Source organism: Haliaeetus leucocephalus, unplaced genomic scaffold (assembly GCF_000737465.1).
Source record: "Haliaeetus leucocephalus isolate CR32 unplaced genomic scaffold, Haliaeetus_leucocephalus-4.0 Scaffold656, whole genome shotgun sequence".
Lineage (NCBI taxonomy): Eukaryota > Metazoa > Chordata > Aves > Accipitriformes > Accipitridae > Haliaeetus > Haliaeetus leucocephalus.
This window is the reverse complement of record NW_010973092.1, coordinates 1925368-1941398: the sequence shown is the minus strand read 5'-3', so window position 1 is coordinate 1941398 and position 16031 is coordinate 1925368. Positions and strand designations below refer to the sequence as shown.

At 46.9% G+C, this 16031-nt stretch overlaps 1 protein-coding gene across 1 annotated transcript in view; it reads right to left on the bottom strand.

Annotated features, from left to right (window-relative positions):
* Positions 1 to 1208: 1208 nt before the first annotated feature.
* SEPT8 (septin 8) overlaps positions 1209 to 16031 on the bottom strand; it is a 34639-nt gene continuing 19816 nt past the window's right edge. The window contains exons 3-10 of the mRNA XM_010578820.1: positions 14615 to 14810; positions 13741 to 13927; positions 7881 to 8042; positions 6065 to 6161; positions 5548 to 5716; positions 5159 to 5291; positions 4168 to 4358; positions 1209 to 1288 (exon numbers count right to left, since the gene is read on the bottom strand). Coding sequence (XP_010577122.1) covers positions 1285 to 1288; positions 4168 to 4358; positions 5159 to 5291; positions 5548 to 5716; positions 6065 to 6161; positions 7881 to 8042; positions 13741 to 13927; positions 14615 to 14810 — 1139 coding nt within the window. The 3' untranslated portion in view covers positions 1209 to 1284. The remainder of the gene's footprint in view (positions 1289 to 4167; positions 4359 to 5158; positions 5292 to 5547; positions 5717 to 6064; positions 6162 to 7880; positions 8043 to 13740; positions 13928 to 14614; positions 14811 to 16031) is intronic.

The following is a 16031-nucleotide window of genomic DNA, read 5'->3' as shown; positions in this document are numbered from 1 at the left end:
AAAAAATTAATGTTACAGGATTTTTCTGATATAACTAAATAAAAAAGCACACACTCACAATGAACACTTAGCCAGCCAGTGTTTTTATAAACTCTGAAGATACTATGTGGGGGTTAATATTTTATATTTGCTCTCTTTTAGCCTGTTACCTGATGGATGGATGGAATTGGATCCAACTATTTTTCCATGACAACATAGCTAGTAAGTCTCTATTCAGTTATTGTCCTGCCTTATCACAAAATGGTTTGAGCGGAAAAAAAAAAATTGATCCTAATTATTCCTCTAAGCTCAGTTGCCCAGGAAAACAAGGCTGCAATTTCGAGGCATGAGGAGTGTTAAAGGAAGCACCTTCCAAGAGGAATAGAGCCTATCAGCATAAATACAGTGCATAGCTAAAGATCAGGGGATTCTCCTTATTAGGCACATAATAAGTTTAAGGTTAAAGAGTAAAGATGACCACTTAAATAGTTTTTCTACAACAGTAGAATACATTGGTAAATGACAACTGAAAAGTTACACAAATCCTGTAGTTCCACATTATACAACAAACTCTTATGAAAAATCTTTCTATATAAATGTTCTACTTTAGCAGTAAAGAAAATTCAAAACATTGTCCCATGAATTTTATTAACCGCTCTCTCTCTCTTTATATATATATATATATATATTATAAATGATGTAGAAAGTGTTTAGCGTAATTCAGGATTAAAATATGTAATTACTGGAATGACGGTTACTCTGACTAAGATTCCCAGGAGAGAAAGTCTAAGCATTGTGTTTTTCTACCCATTCTAAAAACTTACTCAAATTGAGAATTTTGTTAGAAAAATAAACGTTTCAGCATTCTTTACACCACTCCTCACATTTGTGCATGTACAGGGGAAGGTAGATGAGCCTCAAGCAGTCACCTTAGCCAATTTAAAAAAAAAATAAATCTAGAAAGCAATTATTTAGCTGGTGGGTAAGATGAGTTCACACAAACAGTTACGGTCACTTTATACACAGCTGCTCAATCACTGGGTTTAGAACAAAACATCTTACTTGAGGGATTAGTTGACTTTGTTTAACAAAATGTACATGGTAAGGTTACTTCCTTAAAACCTCCTGATAAATTCTGTACAGATAACAGCGAGTCGTTACACTGCAACCACCGAAGATGCTCATTTTCTCTTTCACTTTGGTCCACTCACACAATGTTATGAGAAGGGTCACAGGGTGGGAAACTCAAGCAACTTAACACATGAAAGCACCAAGTCCACTCTTGGCCTGAAAGTCTGTGTGTGATTAACTGAAAGAAACAAAACATAAAAAAGCGTGAATTAAAGTTATGAAAATTAAACAAAAGCAAAGTGTCGCTAAATATGTTAAAAACAAAAAGGAAGAGAAGGGCAAACACTGCTCGGGCATCTGAAGACTCACAGATGAGAGCAACCCGCCGGCGCGCTGAGCCCCACGCCAGAGCGCAACCTGCTTGGCAGCTGCAAGTGCAGAAGAGAACCTCAGCACAAACACCTTTATTCCCCCGCAACACCTGCAATTCTTCCATCTCCATTTTTTACTTATTAAGGCTACTAAAACCGCTGTCGAGACAGGAGACAATAAAAGGTTCCGCTAGCTCTCCTGAAAATTGAAACAAGAAAAAACACCCCCTCCTCAAACTCACAATGTATTCCCGGTTCCTGCAAGGTCCCAACATCTTGCCCATAAAGCCAGGATACTCCTCCACCCGCATCCCCGTCCCCTGGGGAGCTGCGGGGACTCTCCCGGCAGCAATGCTCCCCCGGCGTGTTCTGGGTCCCGCTTCGGGTGCAAGAAGAGAGCAAACCCCGAGCTAATATCACGCTCGGCTCTGTGCAGCACCAGCTCCTCGTTGACCAAAGCCCCAGGCACAGCCTGAACTGCAGGATCTGCCGGGGGAAGCTTTGCCACCGGTCCCAGGGGAGGACACTGCCTGCCACCAGCTCCCCAAATCCCAGTTGCCTTCCAGTCCGGTTTGGTTGAAAGATCTCGGTAAGAAAGCCAGCAAAGACATTCCTGCTGCTTGCCAGGGAACACACAGATCCTCTTCATGCCCGTGCGGTCTGTGGGGTCAACACCAAACTGACCGCTGGGGATGCAGCGGTGGGATGGGTTAGGGCTGTGCTCTCTGACACACAGGTTTCACAAGACCCCTGGCTCCTTTTGATGCCTCCCAGATGAAGAGGGGGCCTGGGAAGACAGGTCACTGGCAAGGCCAAGGGGAGGTACCTTCCTTTGAATTTTTTATTACGAATTTTGTTATCCTGCTTGAGTAGAAACCCCCAAATACCACATTTTGAACCAGCTCACAGGTTTGCAGAAAAAAAAAACCAACAAAAAACCAAAAAAACCACCCAAACAAATCACACCCCAAAACCCAATCCAAAACCACCTCCTCACCCTAATTTATTAATTTTATTCTTGATGACAGTGGCCCCTCTGCCCCAGCACGAGGCAGAGCACACACTGTGGGTGCCCCACAGTCCTTCGTATGCCTCCCGAGCTGCCTTCTCCTGGCCCTCCTTCTGACCACGGCTGGTTTCTAATCGCCACCCAGAAGAGGAAGGGCGTCCAGACTCACATCTGCAGGTGGGCTAAAATCAGCAAAGCACAGGAAAGCTATTTCTACCACAGACAGACGGAGCAGAGGGGAAGCTGCAGCGTTTCCGCCTGGCCAGCGCGCGCAGCACATCACCGCCGAGCATCCCAGCGACCGGCATCGCTCCCGCAAGTTAACAGCGCGCGGCTCGGCGTGCTCGCCTTCTTCAAAGCAGACCTGGGCCACAGGCTGCCCCAGTATTCAGCCCCTAATTCATGTGCGAGTTTAGCTGGATTAAACCTTATTTTCAGCAGAATATTTTACAAACCGTTTGGGACTGTGTGTGAGGTGGGACATGCCCAGAGCGTGCTGAGGGGTCTGCAGAAGAGAGTGCTTTGGTTTTGTTTTAACACCATCAACACATTTACATTCCAAGGAAATACATTAAATAAGACGCACTGTTATCTTCCATAGGAAGAAACAAATTACTAGCATGACAGTACGCAGAATGAGCTTCTCTAGTGCTGCAGTTCACAGCGGAGAAATGACAGAGCACAAGATCTCATCAGCAACGTGAAGCCAAATGTTGCGCTGTCAAGAGGAAACTCAGTTGTTGCTACCCTCAGTGGTCTTTTTTCCTTTTCATCATTAAAAGGCTCAGAAAGCATTGCCACCAGCCTGTTCTGGATTTAACAGAATGCAGTTCAGACTCTTTAGCTCCTTCACGCAAGGGGAAGCAACAAAAAATGCTGGAATAACAGAATTACCAGCTTGCACGGTGGCGTTTCTTATTTTGTTCCCTAGCCAGTGTTCCTTGCAGACTGGCTTGAATGGAAGCAGGATCACCCACACACACCTTTTCTTTTTAAGTTTGTTTGCCCCATTCCTGCTCTATCATTACACAACCAGGCAGCTGAAAGAGCATTATTTACATGCCCTCGCTCCACACTCTTTCTGGCTTCAGCAATGTCAATTAACTTGCAGAAAGCTAAGATAAGAATTCTGCCTTTAGGGGAAAAGAGCTTTCTCCTAAGCAGAACTGTGTCTTGGAGCCCTATTTCACACAGAACCCTAATGAATTTCCAATGCGTCTTCATTCTAAGCTGCTGTTTCCTTCTTCACAGCTCTGTCTCTAAAAATAAAGTAAGAGCACTCTTCAAAGAGGGCCCCAAGCCTACAGATCACAGTGAGGTAGTGCATGACGGGGGACCTCATCTGTAAGACATTACAACTGTGTTGAGGTTGTCCCCACTCCTCTCTGCTGGGGAGAAGATTTGGAGTCACCTTCCTGGCTGTCTCCAGGAGCAGAGGGCTCACAGGATCACTTGAGCTGGCTGTCACAGAGGCAAGGGCAAACCCCGCAGGACTCTCAACCTTTACAGAATAGCCCCAAATTGTGAATCCCTGCCACCTGCAGCCACCACAGTGCCCGGACACAGGATGGCCCTGTCTCTCCTCTACTTTAAGCAAAGAGTCAGAAGGATAGGAATTAAGATTCCAAAATCCCCTTTTCCATTTGCTGTCTAAGCAATTGACCGAGCATTAAAGCATCTGAGCAGACACCCAGCTTCCCAGCGGTAGAGGAGAAAGACTCAAGTTCGGTCACTTACTTTTTCTTGTCTTTGTCCTTTTTCAGTGGCTGCTGTGAGGTAGCCTGCAAGGATTGGGACTGCAAGGTTTCCACCGCTACTTTCCGCCTGTTGAAAGCGTTCATCTCGTCCTCCAGCTCCCTCCTCTTCTCCTCCACCTTCCTTTTCTCTTCCTGGTGTATCCTTTTTAAGTGCTCAAATTTCTCATGCAGCTGGTAGGAGACAGACCCTCTGAGCATTGCATCCAGCACGACCGTCAGGCTGCACTCCCCCTGCCCCGCTCCCCCGGGAGCCGCAGTCACAGCTCCCGCACGAATCCCCACCGCCCCACAGAGACCAACTGGTGGGCAGGGTACGGCACCAGTGCCCCTGCACCGTGCAAGCCCCTCGGCAGAGCTGACCTCTGGGCAATCACCGCCTCTTCGCCAAAAGGCGGCGAAGACACGATAAATTCGGCTCTGCCTGACACCGCATATCAAACCAAGAGAAAGCAGGAGCCCCAAGTAAGTGCGCTGAGGATCTCGACTCAGTCTGCAGCCCTTCACAGGGGCTGTGGACATTGTGGATTCATTTGTTCGCTACCGGTTTTGAAGATGGTCCACTTATTTCCTCCCCAGTCACACCACTGGCACAGGGGACTCCAGCCCAGTTGCCCCCTTTACTCTGCTGTCCAGTGAGTCTCCAGGGGTGAAATCCACCTGACATGAATGCTCACCGGAACGTCCTGCGCTGCCCTTCACTCACCAAGCAGCAGCTAAGTCTCCTACACACTGCACAGGATGGGGAAGGCTGTTGTTTCTGGGGCACCTAAACCAGTGATGCTGCTTTGAAAACATTACCCGGTGTCCCCTTTTCTGAGTGGGGGAAGGTGCGTGTGTGTGTGTGTTTGTGCTTTGGCTGGTGAGGTCTGCTCAAGAGCTGCATGTGCTTTCCAGGATTCATATGTTGCCCAGACCCAGATCCTATGCTGGCTGTATTTTGGGCTCCTCTCACAGGTTTTTGGCACACCCACCTCTCTCTCCTTCTCCTTCAGCTCTGCCTCCGTCTCCTTGACTTTGTTAACAAACATTTGTCTCATTTCTTCCTCTTTCTTCTGGAGCTCGCCCAAGAACTCTTTCCTTTTGGTCTCATATGTTTCTTGAAGGCTGGGGAAGAAAGCAAACAAAATCCAGACTCTTTGGACACAAATGAGTTAGGGATGGGGAAATGCACGCCTGTCTGCATTGCTTAAAGACAAACAGGCAGGGAAGGGAATGCCACCAAAGTCAGCTGCAAGTTCAAACCCAGTGCTACTATGTTCCAGCCCAGCATTGTGGATACCACCTAGAAACCTCCCATTTTTTTGGAGTGTCAGTACCAAACTATTGCTCTAAATTGATGCTAGATGTGAAGGCCACTCACCTGAAGGGCTGGCTGTCTGGATCCGTGTCCTTGAAGCCCATCTCTTCCAGTTTGCACCTCCTGTACAGCTCATAGTGGCGGGTGTGAGTCTGCTCCCGAAGATCCTCCATGTTGACTCGAATCAGCATTTCTCGCAGTTTCACAAAGTCACAGTGACTTTCATTCTCAACTGATGGAAGCAAAGGGAGAAGTCAGCAAACTGCAGACGTGGTGGGGGAAACACAAATGCACATACAGATTAACTCCAGAGACTCCCCTCCCAAGGGCCTCGACCTGTTGTCCCGCACAGGGCACAACACAGCCCCTTGGATGCAGGGATTCCTGTTGACCATTACTACCTGCCGGTAGGAATGGGAATTCAAAAGAAAGACTGGCCAACCCTCAGAAGACCACACAGGACGTTTCTGCAGCGTTTAGCATGGGGCACCCTCATGCACGTGCACTGGTGGGAGGGCAGAGCTGGAGAGGGTGCCAGCGTGTCCACGTGCACGCACAAGAGAGGTTCACAGCACCTTACCTTGCACCACTCCCCACGGGTACTGCCGAGCTCTCACCAGCTTGTTCCCAACTTTCACCTCCTCCGTGCTACCAACCACAGCGAAGGGCAGATGAGCCTGAAAGAGAGCCAAGGCCAGGGACTCAGTGCATGGGCTAACCCCTCGGAGATCAGCCTGACCATTACACCCCCCTCACTCAGGCACAGGATCTACTTCAAAAAGCCCTTCCTCTGAAGCTATCAATCTCCAATACTTTTAGGACAAGAGGAAATGGCCTCAAGTTGAGGCAAGGGAGATTTAGGTTAGATATTAGGAAAAAATTTTTTACCAAGAGGGTTGTCAAACATTGGAATGGGCTGCCCAGGGAAGTGGCTGAGTCACCATCCCTGGAGATATTCAAAAAGCGAGTGGACAGGGTACTTCAGGACATGGTTTAGTGGGCATGGTGGATGGTTGGACTCGATGATCTTGAAGGTCTTTTCCAACCTAAATGATTCTATGATTCTGCTCAGAGCAGTCTCTACTATGAACTGGGATATTATGACAGAGAGCAGCGTAGGGCCATAGCACAGCTTACTAGCAACGCTGGCTGGACTGAACTGGATGGGGAAATATTGTAGGAACACCATGATCATTACTGATCTCCCTCTATCCATTTGACAGGTTGTTCTCTGTAGTCTTTCCACATGCCAAGAGCAGGGCACTCCCTGCCTTGCAGAAAGCACAAGAAAAGACATCCGTAAACAGGCCTTGGCACAGCAGTTTGTGTGTGGGCACTGGAAGGGACATGTGCAGGATACAACATGTGCTCATTGCTCTCCAAGTCTGCAGAGCATCACGCGCAGTAAAGAAACAGGGCACCGTCCTCAGCATCGCAAGAAAGTAGCCAAGAAGCAGGTGCTTCAGCAGGACAAGGTTGACAAAATCCTTCACATTTAAGAAGAAACGGATCCAGAAGTGTGGAACTGGTAGAGAATTGGTTGAAAATATTTTCAGGGGAGCGGAAGAAAAACCAAGCAAGCATGAACTCTTTTTTTTCTCCCCAATGCACAGAGCTTGCAATTATTTTAAAGAGTATGTCCTCCAAATTTTTCATGAATTCAGCAAAAATAACTACTACAGTGAAAACACTTATCTAGCTGACCCAGAAATCAATTGGCTATTGAAATTAAAAAAAAAAAAAAAAAAAAAAAAAAAAAAGGGGGGGGGGGGGGAAAAAAAAAAAAAAAGCATCTAATCAAAAACAGCTATGCAGGGAAATGTTCACTTTTTATTTAAAAAATTAACATGGAAACATTTCAGCTGTTTCTACTGTAATAGCTATACTCTGATTTGGGAGACAGGAGACTTGAAAGTGTTTTGCATGTGCTTCACCCAGGTCTGAATTTGATCTTTGAACTTCAAAAAAAACCAAAATAGAGTCTAATGATTTTTCTTTATTTTAAATTGGGTTTTCTTTGTTTACCCTCCCTAAGTCAGAAGGCTAATATAAATGTTAACTGTAAAATTTTTATTCAAAGTTTCTCCATCCTCAAATGAAAAGTAGCCTAAAAGCAGACAGAATGAATTCTGAAGAAAGTATTTTTCAAAAATTCAATAAAACAAATTTTAGAGCTGAGCTGAGTTTCTCCAGAGAGCCCACATATTAAATAAAAGCCAAATTTTAGTTAATTCTGTATGCAACAGCCTTAGGCGACTGTCAGATCCACAGCTCAACTTGCAAACAGGTTTAGTGCCTGGACAATCCCAATGAAACTTGCCCTTCAAATGCATTTTTGTGCAGCAATTTAATTTGCCACAACTTTTGGCTGCAATGCGATTGGCAGCATTACTCACGTTCATCACAGAGTTGATCTCAGCAACTGCTTCATCGTCTGTGGGGAACTGATAGATCTGCACACCATTGCTGACCAGCTCGCTCATTATCTTTATCTTGAACTTGTGCAACTCGCTCTTGGAGATGGTGTCTGCTTTGGCAATAATTGGGATGATGTTCACCTACAGCAGAAGGAAGGAAGGAAGGAAAAACAAACAGGTGAACAGCAGTTGGGCAAGCAGCTCTGTCAGGAGCATGGGTGCCCGCAGGGTGACCCGGGTCCTACCCCGGTGGCTGCTTTACATTTCATAAAACCACAAAAGGTGCTATGTTTTGCATGCGAGCTGCAGCACAAGCTCAGCTGAACACTAGAGGGAAGAGTTTTCCAGGACTAATTTGGCTACAAGACTTCCAGATAAACCAAAGACAACCTGCAATAAATACACAACGAGCAGATCAAAGCCTCTGCTCTTGCCTATGTATTTTGTTACACGCTTCGAGGGAGGCAGAGACAGCATAACTGTCACATCTCAAGTTATCACCTATCCACTGCTGGCTGTGCTGACAAGCCATTTTAGAAGACAAGTGCAAGGATGAAACACTGCAGCAAGCTGATGTGAAGCCTTCCCATGCTTAAGCATCAAGAGCAGGGACTCCTCAGATGCTTTCACAGCGGCTGCGGATCCTTTCCGAGGTCTCCCTGAGCCTCTCCATGAGGATCATAACTTGGGCATGCTGTGTGGATTACACGGACCACCTGGGAAAGGTGCAGGGACATACAGCAGACAGGAGATTTGTTTTCATGCTGTTGTTGCTCAGCTTTGGTTTTGCATCAGCAGTCACCAAGCACAATACCCCACGCAGCTTCACCAACCCAGGGTTCACAAAGCCACCCACGAGCTGCAGGGTGGAGAGGTCCCCCCATGCCTACCAAGGTCAAGAGCAAACGAGGGCCACATCCCTCATCCTTCAGGAAGGTTGTGGTTCGCTATGGCCTCATGCTTGGGAGAGCTACAGTGGGGCAGGATCTGTCCCAGGAACCTCTATTAGATAATGCTACAATGCCCAGAAAAGCCAAGTGAGATACTGCAAACCACTGCTTAAACAAACAACAACAAAACTCATCTGTCTGAACAGCAGCCAAATTCATAGCAGCAAAACGCAAGAATTCAGACAAATGAGGGGAAAGTCTGATTTCCCATCTAACATTTCCCAACAGCCAACGCTTTTTGTCCTACAGAGCAGAAATTCTTAACAGCCATTTGGTCTCCAATGGGTGCCCATTAAAATAAATGACCTTGCTTTCCCAGCTCAAGTTCACTTTGTAGCTCAGTGTTTTTTCCATATTCCTCATTTTTTCTCCCCCCTCTGGTTTAGCACTCACTAAATACAAGACTATTTAATCACTCCAAAAGAAAATAATCTTAATTTGCTCATTGCAAATTTATCTGAGAGGATAAATTCCTTATTTTTCTCAGCCACTGATCTGGCCTCCTTTACCAAGGACCACAAACCCACACAGAACAAGGTCTGCTGCTCATGCCGCTCCTCAGCGGGTCAATGTCCTCATTACAAAGGTAAAAAGGGCCATGACCACAGCTGGGTGCCTCGCTGACCTGCTAAGAGCTGAGGAGGCTTGGATCCACCATCTCCCACAGAAAAAGGGTCAGCTCAGAGCTCACGTGCCACCCGCTCGGGAGCGGCATCTGCGAGGGGAAAGGCACTGCCAGGGAGCTGCTGTGTGCAGGGCTTCATGCTCTCCATCCAGCCAGGCACACCAACAAACCAGCAAAAGAGGTGATTTTTGTCCATTTTCAGTTGGCCTAAGCAATTCCCCCCTCCTCCTCCAAAAAGTACTGGCTCAGCCCTGCTTACAGCGAGGCAGGAGATGCAGAGCTTGGAGCTCGGCACGGCTTTCCCAGCAGCAGGAGAAGGCAGGCTCCGTGGTCACAGCTGCTGCCCCAGCAGTTCTCAAACAAGGTGCAAACCGAGGTTGGGTCAAGTCCCCTCCAACCAGGTGCCTCATGCTTTGAAAAGGCAACTCAGCACTTGCTGCCACAGAGTTCAAAACCCAAAAGGGTTTTACAAGTTGTCGTATTTCCACTAATCAATAGCCAACATCAATACGGTGGAGTCCTGGAAATGGCATTCAGGTGTATGTCCCTCCTTATCTCTTCTTCGCTTGTGAGTTAATTTTTTACATTATTACTGTTTTTATTTTGATTTCATGCATGTCTTGGAAACCTGGAAACTGGAACCCATGGCTAACAAGTGATACCCAGGGCACCATACAATTATCTTCCTGTTTTCTTTTCTCCGATTTTGAGCATCGGCACCCAAAAGCTGTCTAAGTCTAGAATGAGCTTATCCCTTTATAATAAGGAGAAAGGATGGAAAAGTTTGGAAACAAGAAACAAATGAGATATGAGACGCTACTGAACTGAACTGCATGCCTAATCCTGCCCTCCGATAGCACCTTCCACACATCCACTTCTATGTAAAGGCCACAGTATGTGGCACAGGTCGGTGCCAAATAAACTGATACACAACTAGCTAGAGAAGAAAAAGTCACCTCTCCTCTTCTACCTGAACAGGTTTGAAAAACCCAATAAAAGGAAGTGATGCCAGAACTGTGCAGGTTTCCCTCTCCACTCTTATTTTTACGCAGATAATGTTCACCTGGGGTTGTAGGCAAACTCCCAGAGCAGCAGTCTTCGATCTCATGTTGGAAGAGCACTATTCTCTATTTAAAAATATCTAGTAATAAAATCATGAAGTTAACTACTGGAGTGTAATCCCACTGAATGTGAGAGGGGTGCAGTGTCCCCTTGACTGCCAGTCCATGTGCTGGAAGTCTTTGCTGGAGCTGGAATTATGACCGGAGGAAGTCTGTGCTTCAGACAAGACAGTGAACTCGCACGCACATGTATAAAAAATGCACCTCCTTCTCAAATCATTCAGACCACAGAGTTATTTCTCATCTACAAAAATAAAACTTACAAGAACGTGTGGAAATAAGTCAGTTGGTAGAAAATAATTTTGCTAATATAATAAGGCTACATGCATTTTCACCCTGCGAAATATAGCAGGATTTTTCCCCATCTCCAAAGTGTTCCTGAATGCAAGTCCCGGTGAAGCCAACAGGCAAATCCTACCGTGGAAACCAAACAGCAGAGGCACAAACCGGCCTGAAGCATCCCCACTGGCCAGTGACCTGTCTAGGACGTGTCAGCTCATGAAGAGCAAGCAATTAGCCACAGCTCATAAACAGTACGCACTGGCTGGAAACCATCCAGGGACAACAACCAGGGAGCCCCAGGATGCCCATGGCAGCACACAGCTGTGCCGTCACTTTCCAGGGCAGGGCTGTGGTTTAAATCCATAAATCACCTTCTCACCCGATACAGATGCAATTTTATTTATCTTATTTGCGTTATTTATTTATCCCCTCCTTTTCCCAGGTTAAACCCAATGGAAAGTCAACCTCTGCCAGGTCATATGTGCTTTCTACCTACCAGTCAGGCAGCCACATTTCACCCACCTAGAACCAGTTCTAAAGAAGCTTCTAGCTCTCCGGCTGTAATTAAATACCCTAGACAACAGCTGGCCATGAGCTCAGCCAAACAAATACTGTATTACAGTACAATGAAGACTTTGTTTACAAAACAGCTTTACCCAGAAGGGATTTTGTAAACTTTACACTAAAAACAAGATACGTTATTGAAATTGTCACACAGATTCAAAAGCCTGCCCAACATCTGATGCCATGCCACTGGGGTGCTAAAGCAAAGGTATAACTGAGTCAGGTTCCTACAAAACGCTCGTTAAACTAGTCTCAGAGGCTGAGCCAGCAGAGCATGCAGCAAAGCATTGCCTCTGATACACCTTTCGCCTCCACGGACTCTATTCTTCAACTGTAAAACAGGGGCTACCAGCCACATAAAGCTTCCCAAGAGGTGTGCTCAGACGGCTGCAGGCGCGAGTCAGTGCACGTCACCTCTCTGCTCAGCCACGGTAACCACTCGCTGTTACCAGTCTGGAGCAGATAGAAAGCTGCCTGGGGTTTGCTGACACCCCACTTCTGCACACACGCTGGCCTCCAGGCACAAATGGTTCACGTGTACTGGGAAAGGGGCACAGCGCTGTCACGCATAAATCTTTAAGGAGTGGCTGGAAAGCACCTTGAAGCCCTGGGATGACACCGATGCAGAAATGCAACATAAATCCCTGACACCCAGAAAAGATCAATGGTCTCTACTTGCTTGTTCATTTCCATGTGTGTGCTTGTGCGAGGCCACCACACCATGAAATCCAAGATGTTCTCACACTGTGGTAAGAAGGGAGATGAGAGCAAAGGGATAAAATTACTTCAGAGAAGACTATTTAAATGGAAGTTTAGAAACATAAAAACCTTGCACGAGCACAAAGTTCCCATCTCTGCACAAGTACAAAGGATTTATTTTGGTACTACCTGAGGACCACATTAAAGGCAGCCACAGGGAGATGTGAAAAGTAGGGAATGCAGAAGGAAAGAAAGAGAAAAGCTTTGTGGGACCACCAGCACCAAGGGGAATCGTGCAAAAGCTTTCCTCCAAACATATTTCTGGGAACATGTAATGCTGGCACCGCGCCAAGAGACAAGAGTTTATTAAGGGAAAATTTTCAGATTCCTGATGAAGTCAGTGTAACAGCCACCACAGTTACAAACAGCCCACTGCAACGGGAAGCCAGCGCCTGCTCTGGAGTGGGGCCAAGGAAAAGCAGGCCAACAGCCCTGGGTGGCAAGGGCAAACAGCAGGGACTCCACGAGGGGGAACTCTACCCGCCAGGAAAGTCCGAGAGAGCTGCATGTGGACAACAGCCAGAGAAGAAAGCACTCCCTAAATGTAATCCAGGGGATCCCCAGTTACTGCAGGGTCCCAGCTGCCTTGCCTGCCCTCTCCGTAGGCTGATCAGCATCTGCCATCTGAAAGGAACCACCGTGCTGCTAAAATACTGCTCTGAAAGATAGGAAATTCTTCCAAAAAGAAGAGATGCTGCTGCCACTAGAGACCTTTGGGGCCTCCTGCAGCTCCCTAGAAGCCAGCTGGAACAGCCACAAGTGTGTCAGAAACCTCCTCCAAGCTGCAGGAATATCAGCAGTAGCCAGTTAAGTAACCCACTGCCCCCTAAGGCAGAATAGCTTATGCACAAAGAAACAACCCCCAGCTAGACCCTCTCACGACCCACTTTTAGGATTCCTATGACCTTGAGAGCTTCTCACCGTATTTATGTTTTCAGAAGATATTGTGATCTCCTACCCAGATCATCTGGCACTACCAGCAGTGACAGCCCACGCACTCCCTGTGCACCACCATGCACAGCCAACGCTTCTCTTCAGCCCTTGTCTGCTCTGTACTGACCACCACCTTAGGACATCTATGGTTTTGGTGGCTCTCAGCCCCTCTGTCCCTGATGACAGGTCAGGACAGCAGAGGTGGCTCCACACTTTCCACAGTTCAGCTGCAGGACCTGGAACACATCCTTACCTGCACACCTGTAAAGAAAAGCTAATAAAGATGCAGCTGATGGCTTTGATAAATATGAACTAATCTGGGTAAGATTCTTACAGTGATGGATACTCTAGACTTCACACAGCTAGCTGGAAAACAGGTTTTTCACCTGACATTTTTCAGGAAAGCCAGTGAGAAAAAAAGCACAGGACCTCAGCAACCCACCAGGGCAGACGAAGTTTTACCACAGTCCTAAAAACAGCTCAGCTAACATGCAGGAAAGAGTCCAGCACTTACACGGAAGGAACAGAGCCTTCCACATGACAGTCAATATTAACAGAAGCATCACCACTTCCAGAAAGAGGGGCCATGGTCTCCAATGCTTTACCTTGCTATCCAGCTTCTTCATTGTCACCAGGTCCAAGGACTTGAGCGAGTGCCCAGTTGGGGTGATGAAGTACAGGCAGACATGAATCCTCGTGTCATGATAGTTGAAGAGAGATCGGCGGATTTTCAGCTCTTCTTGCAAATAGTTTTCAAACTGCGTATCAATGTACTCAACTATCGGCCTGTAACTAAAACCATACCATTAGCAACCCAGATACTGGAGTTCAAACTTAAACAGTTTAAAGGCTTGAGTTCCCCTAGACATACCATGGTATCACTTTAAAAGTAGTTATAAAACTCAAACAATTTAGCCTTACAACAGGAAAAGTGTGGCATTTACACACAGACCTTGTAATCCAAAGGTTGCTGGAGTCTCCTAAGGCTGCACTGCAAAGTCTAAGGACAGTGGAGCATGGAAAGACGACTACCCCAGATCAAACTTTGCCCAGATCTCAGGGCTGAGCCATCTGTCTGTAGCAATGCAACATGACCAAGGAGAGACCTTGGAGTCCCAGAAAGCCTTTACCTGGGGCTTGAACAAGATGTCTGTGTAATTAAATGAGACAGGTCCAGAGACACTGATCACTGCCCAAACAGATAATTCCCAACCCTGCACTGAGGACAGCTTATTAAATTGCTCACGTTCCTGGAGGACACCATTCTCTGCTGGAAAGACCTCCTATGACCTCTCTTTTTGGCTCCTCACCCAACTACCTCTACACTTAGTCCCCAGAACCAGAGCCACTGCAGGGAGCTACTCCATTAACAGAAACACGGACACCTCCTCTGCAACACTGCAAGCAGGACTGCAGGCAGTTCATGTCTAAGCATCAGAGGCAAGCCCAGAAATGCCAAGCAGATGGCACGAGACCTGCCTTTCATCTTTATTTATCTGATCTCCAAATCCAACCGCATCCACAATAGTTAGTTTCAGGTGGACATTGCTCTCCTGCAGGTCGTAGGTCCGTGGCCGCAAGCGAACTGCGCTCTCATAGTGACTGGCTTCCTCCGTCTCAAATGTGGTATTGAAGAGGGTATTCATTAGCGTGGATTTCCCAATGCCGGTTTCACCTAGGAAGGAGAAATCATCAGCTCACTGCAGCATGAATTTGTCACAGGTACTTCAAAGAACAGTAATTACAGAGCAGAACGAAATTATACCGTGAAAGGTTACTACAAATTGCTTGTGGACAGACATATAATTGTCACAAAGGTAACTGCATTCTCGAAGGCCACCCATGCTTAATGCAAAGCTAACACAGAGCACTTTGGTCTCGTCTCCCCAGTGAGGATCATACAGCACAGCAAAACACACTATCTTGCCCTCCATGTACTGACTTTGCCTGGGATCCTGCACCAGAGAAGCTGGGGAGAGTAAAGTTTTAGTAGAGTCTTTTGGGTCTTCACATGAGAAGGAGAAAAACTCAGCTGCTCCTGCTGACAAGGACTACCTGGGTCCGTTGCTGGCTGTCCCAAACACAGCGATAGCTCCAGGTAACACTGCAGATCAGCACAAAACGATGGGTGTTTGGTGTGCTGTGGAGGGGACAGGGAAGTCTGACAATGAAGTTTACTCTCACTCTTTTCTGTGAGATTCCTGACGTTAACAGGCTTCTTTACCACTTTCTCTTTTTGCTTTGTCTTGCCATTAAAGTCTCTGGGGACCTGCCTTTTTTGAGAGCGGAGACCCCTGTGAGGAAGGAATCTGGGGGCCTATTTCAGTGCAGAGAAACAGGCAGACAACTCTGGACCTGCTGCTAGGACAACTTGCCATCTGACTAAAAACCTCTTTTCCACAGCAGAAAAGACGCCAGATGAAGGTTTCATGATTTCACTGTGCAGCTGAACTTTGGTCTGCCTGGAAGCCTTAAAGCAGCTTGTCCATCTTCCACAGCCTCAACCTTGTATTCTCACATGTCCCATTAATAACTGTCAAAGGACTAAAGCCCGTTCTGCTGTAACCCTTTCCCCCTCCATCCACACAGCAGCTACACCAGAGTTGGCTCTGTGGCTCATTTACTCTCCTTTCTGAAAAGCACAGCAAGTTCCGCACAAGGCACTCGGTGAGCTGCTGAGATTCGGCTTGGTACATACAAACTGTCCAAGATGGTCCCATTCTGCACAGACATGTCACAGACAGCATGTCTATGCTTTGACATTATAGGGCCACCTGTGCAGCAAACAGAATTGGCTAAACTGGAGGAAATAAGCAATGAACTCTTCTGTCACATCAGGCCTGAGCTTTCACAGGCATCCAAATAACCTCAGCAAGATAGCAGCTCTCTGACAGAG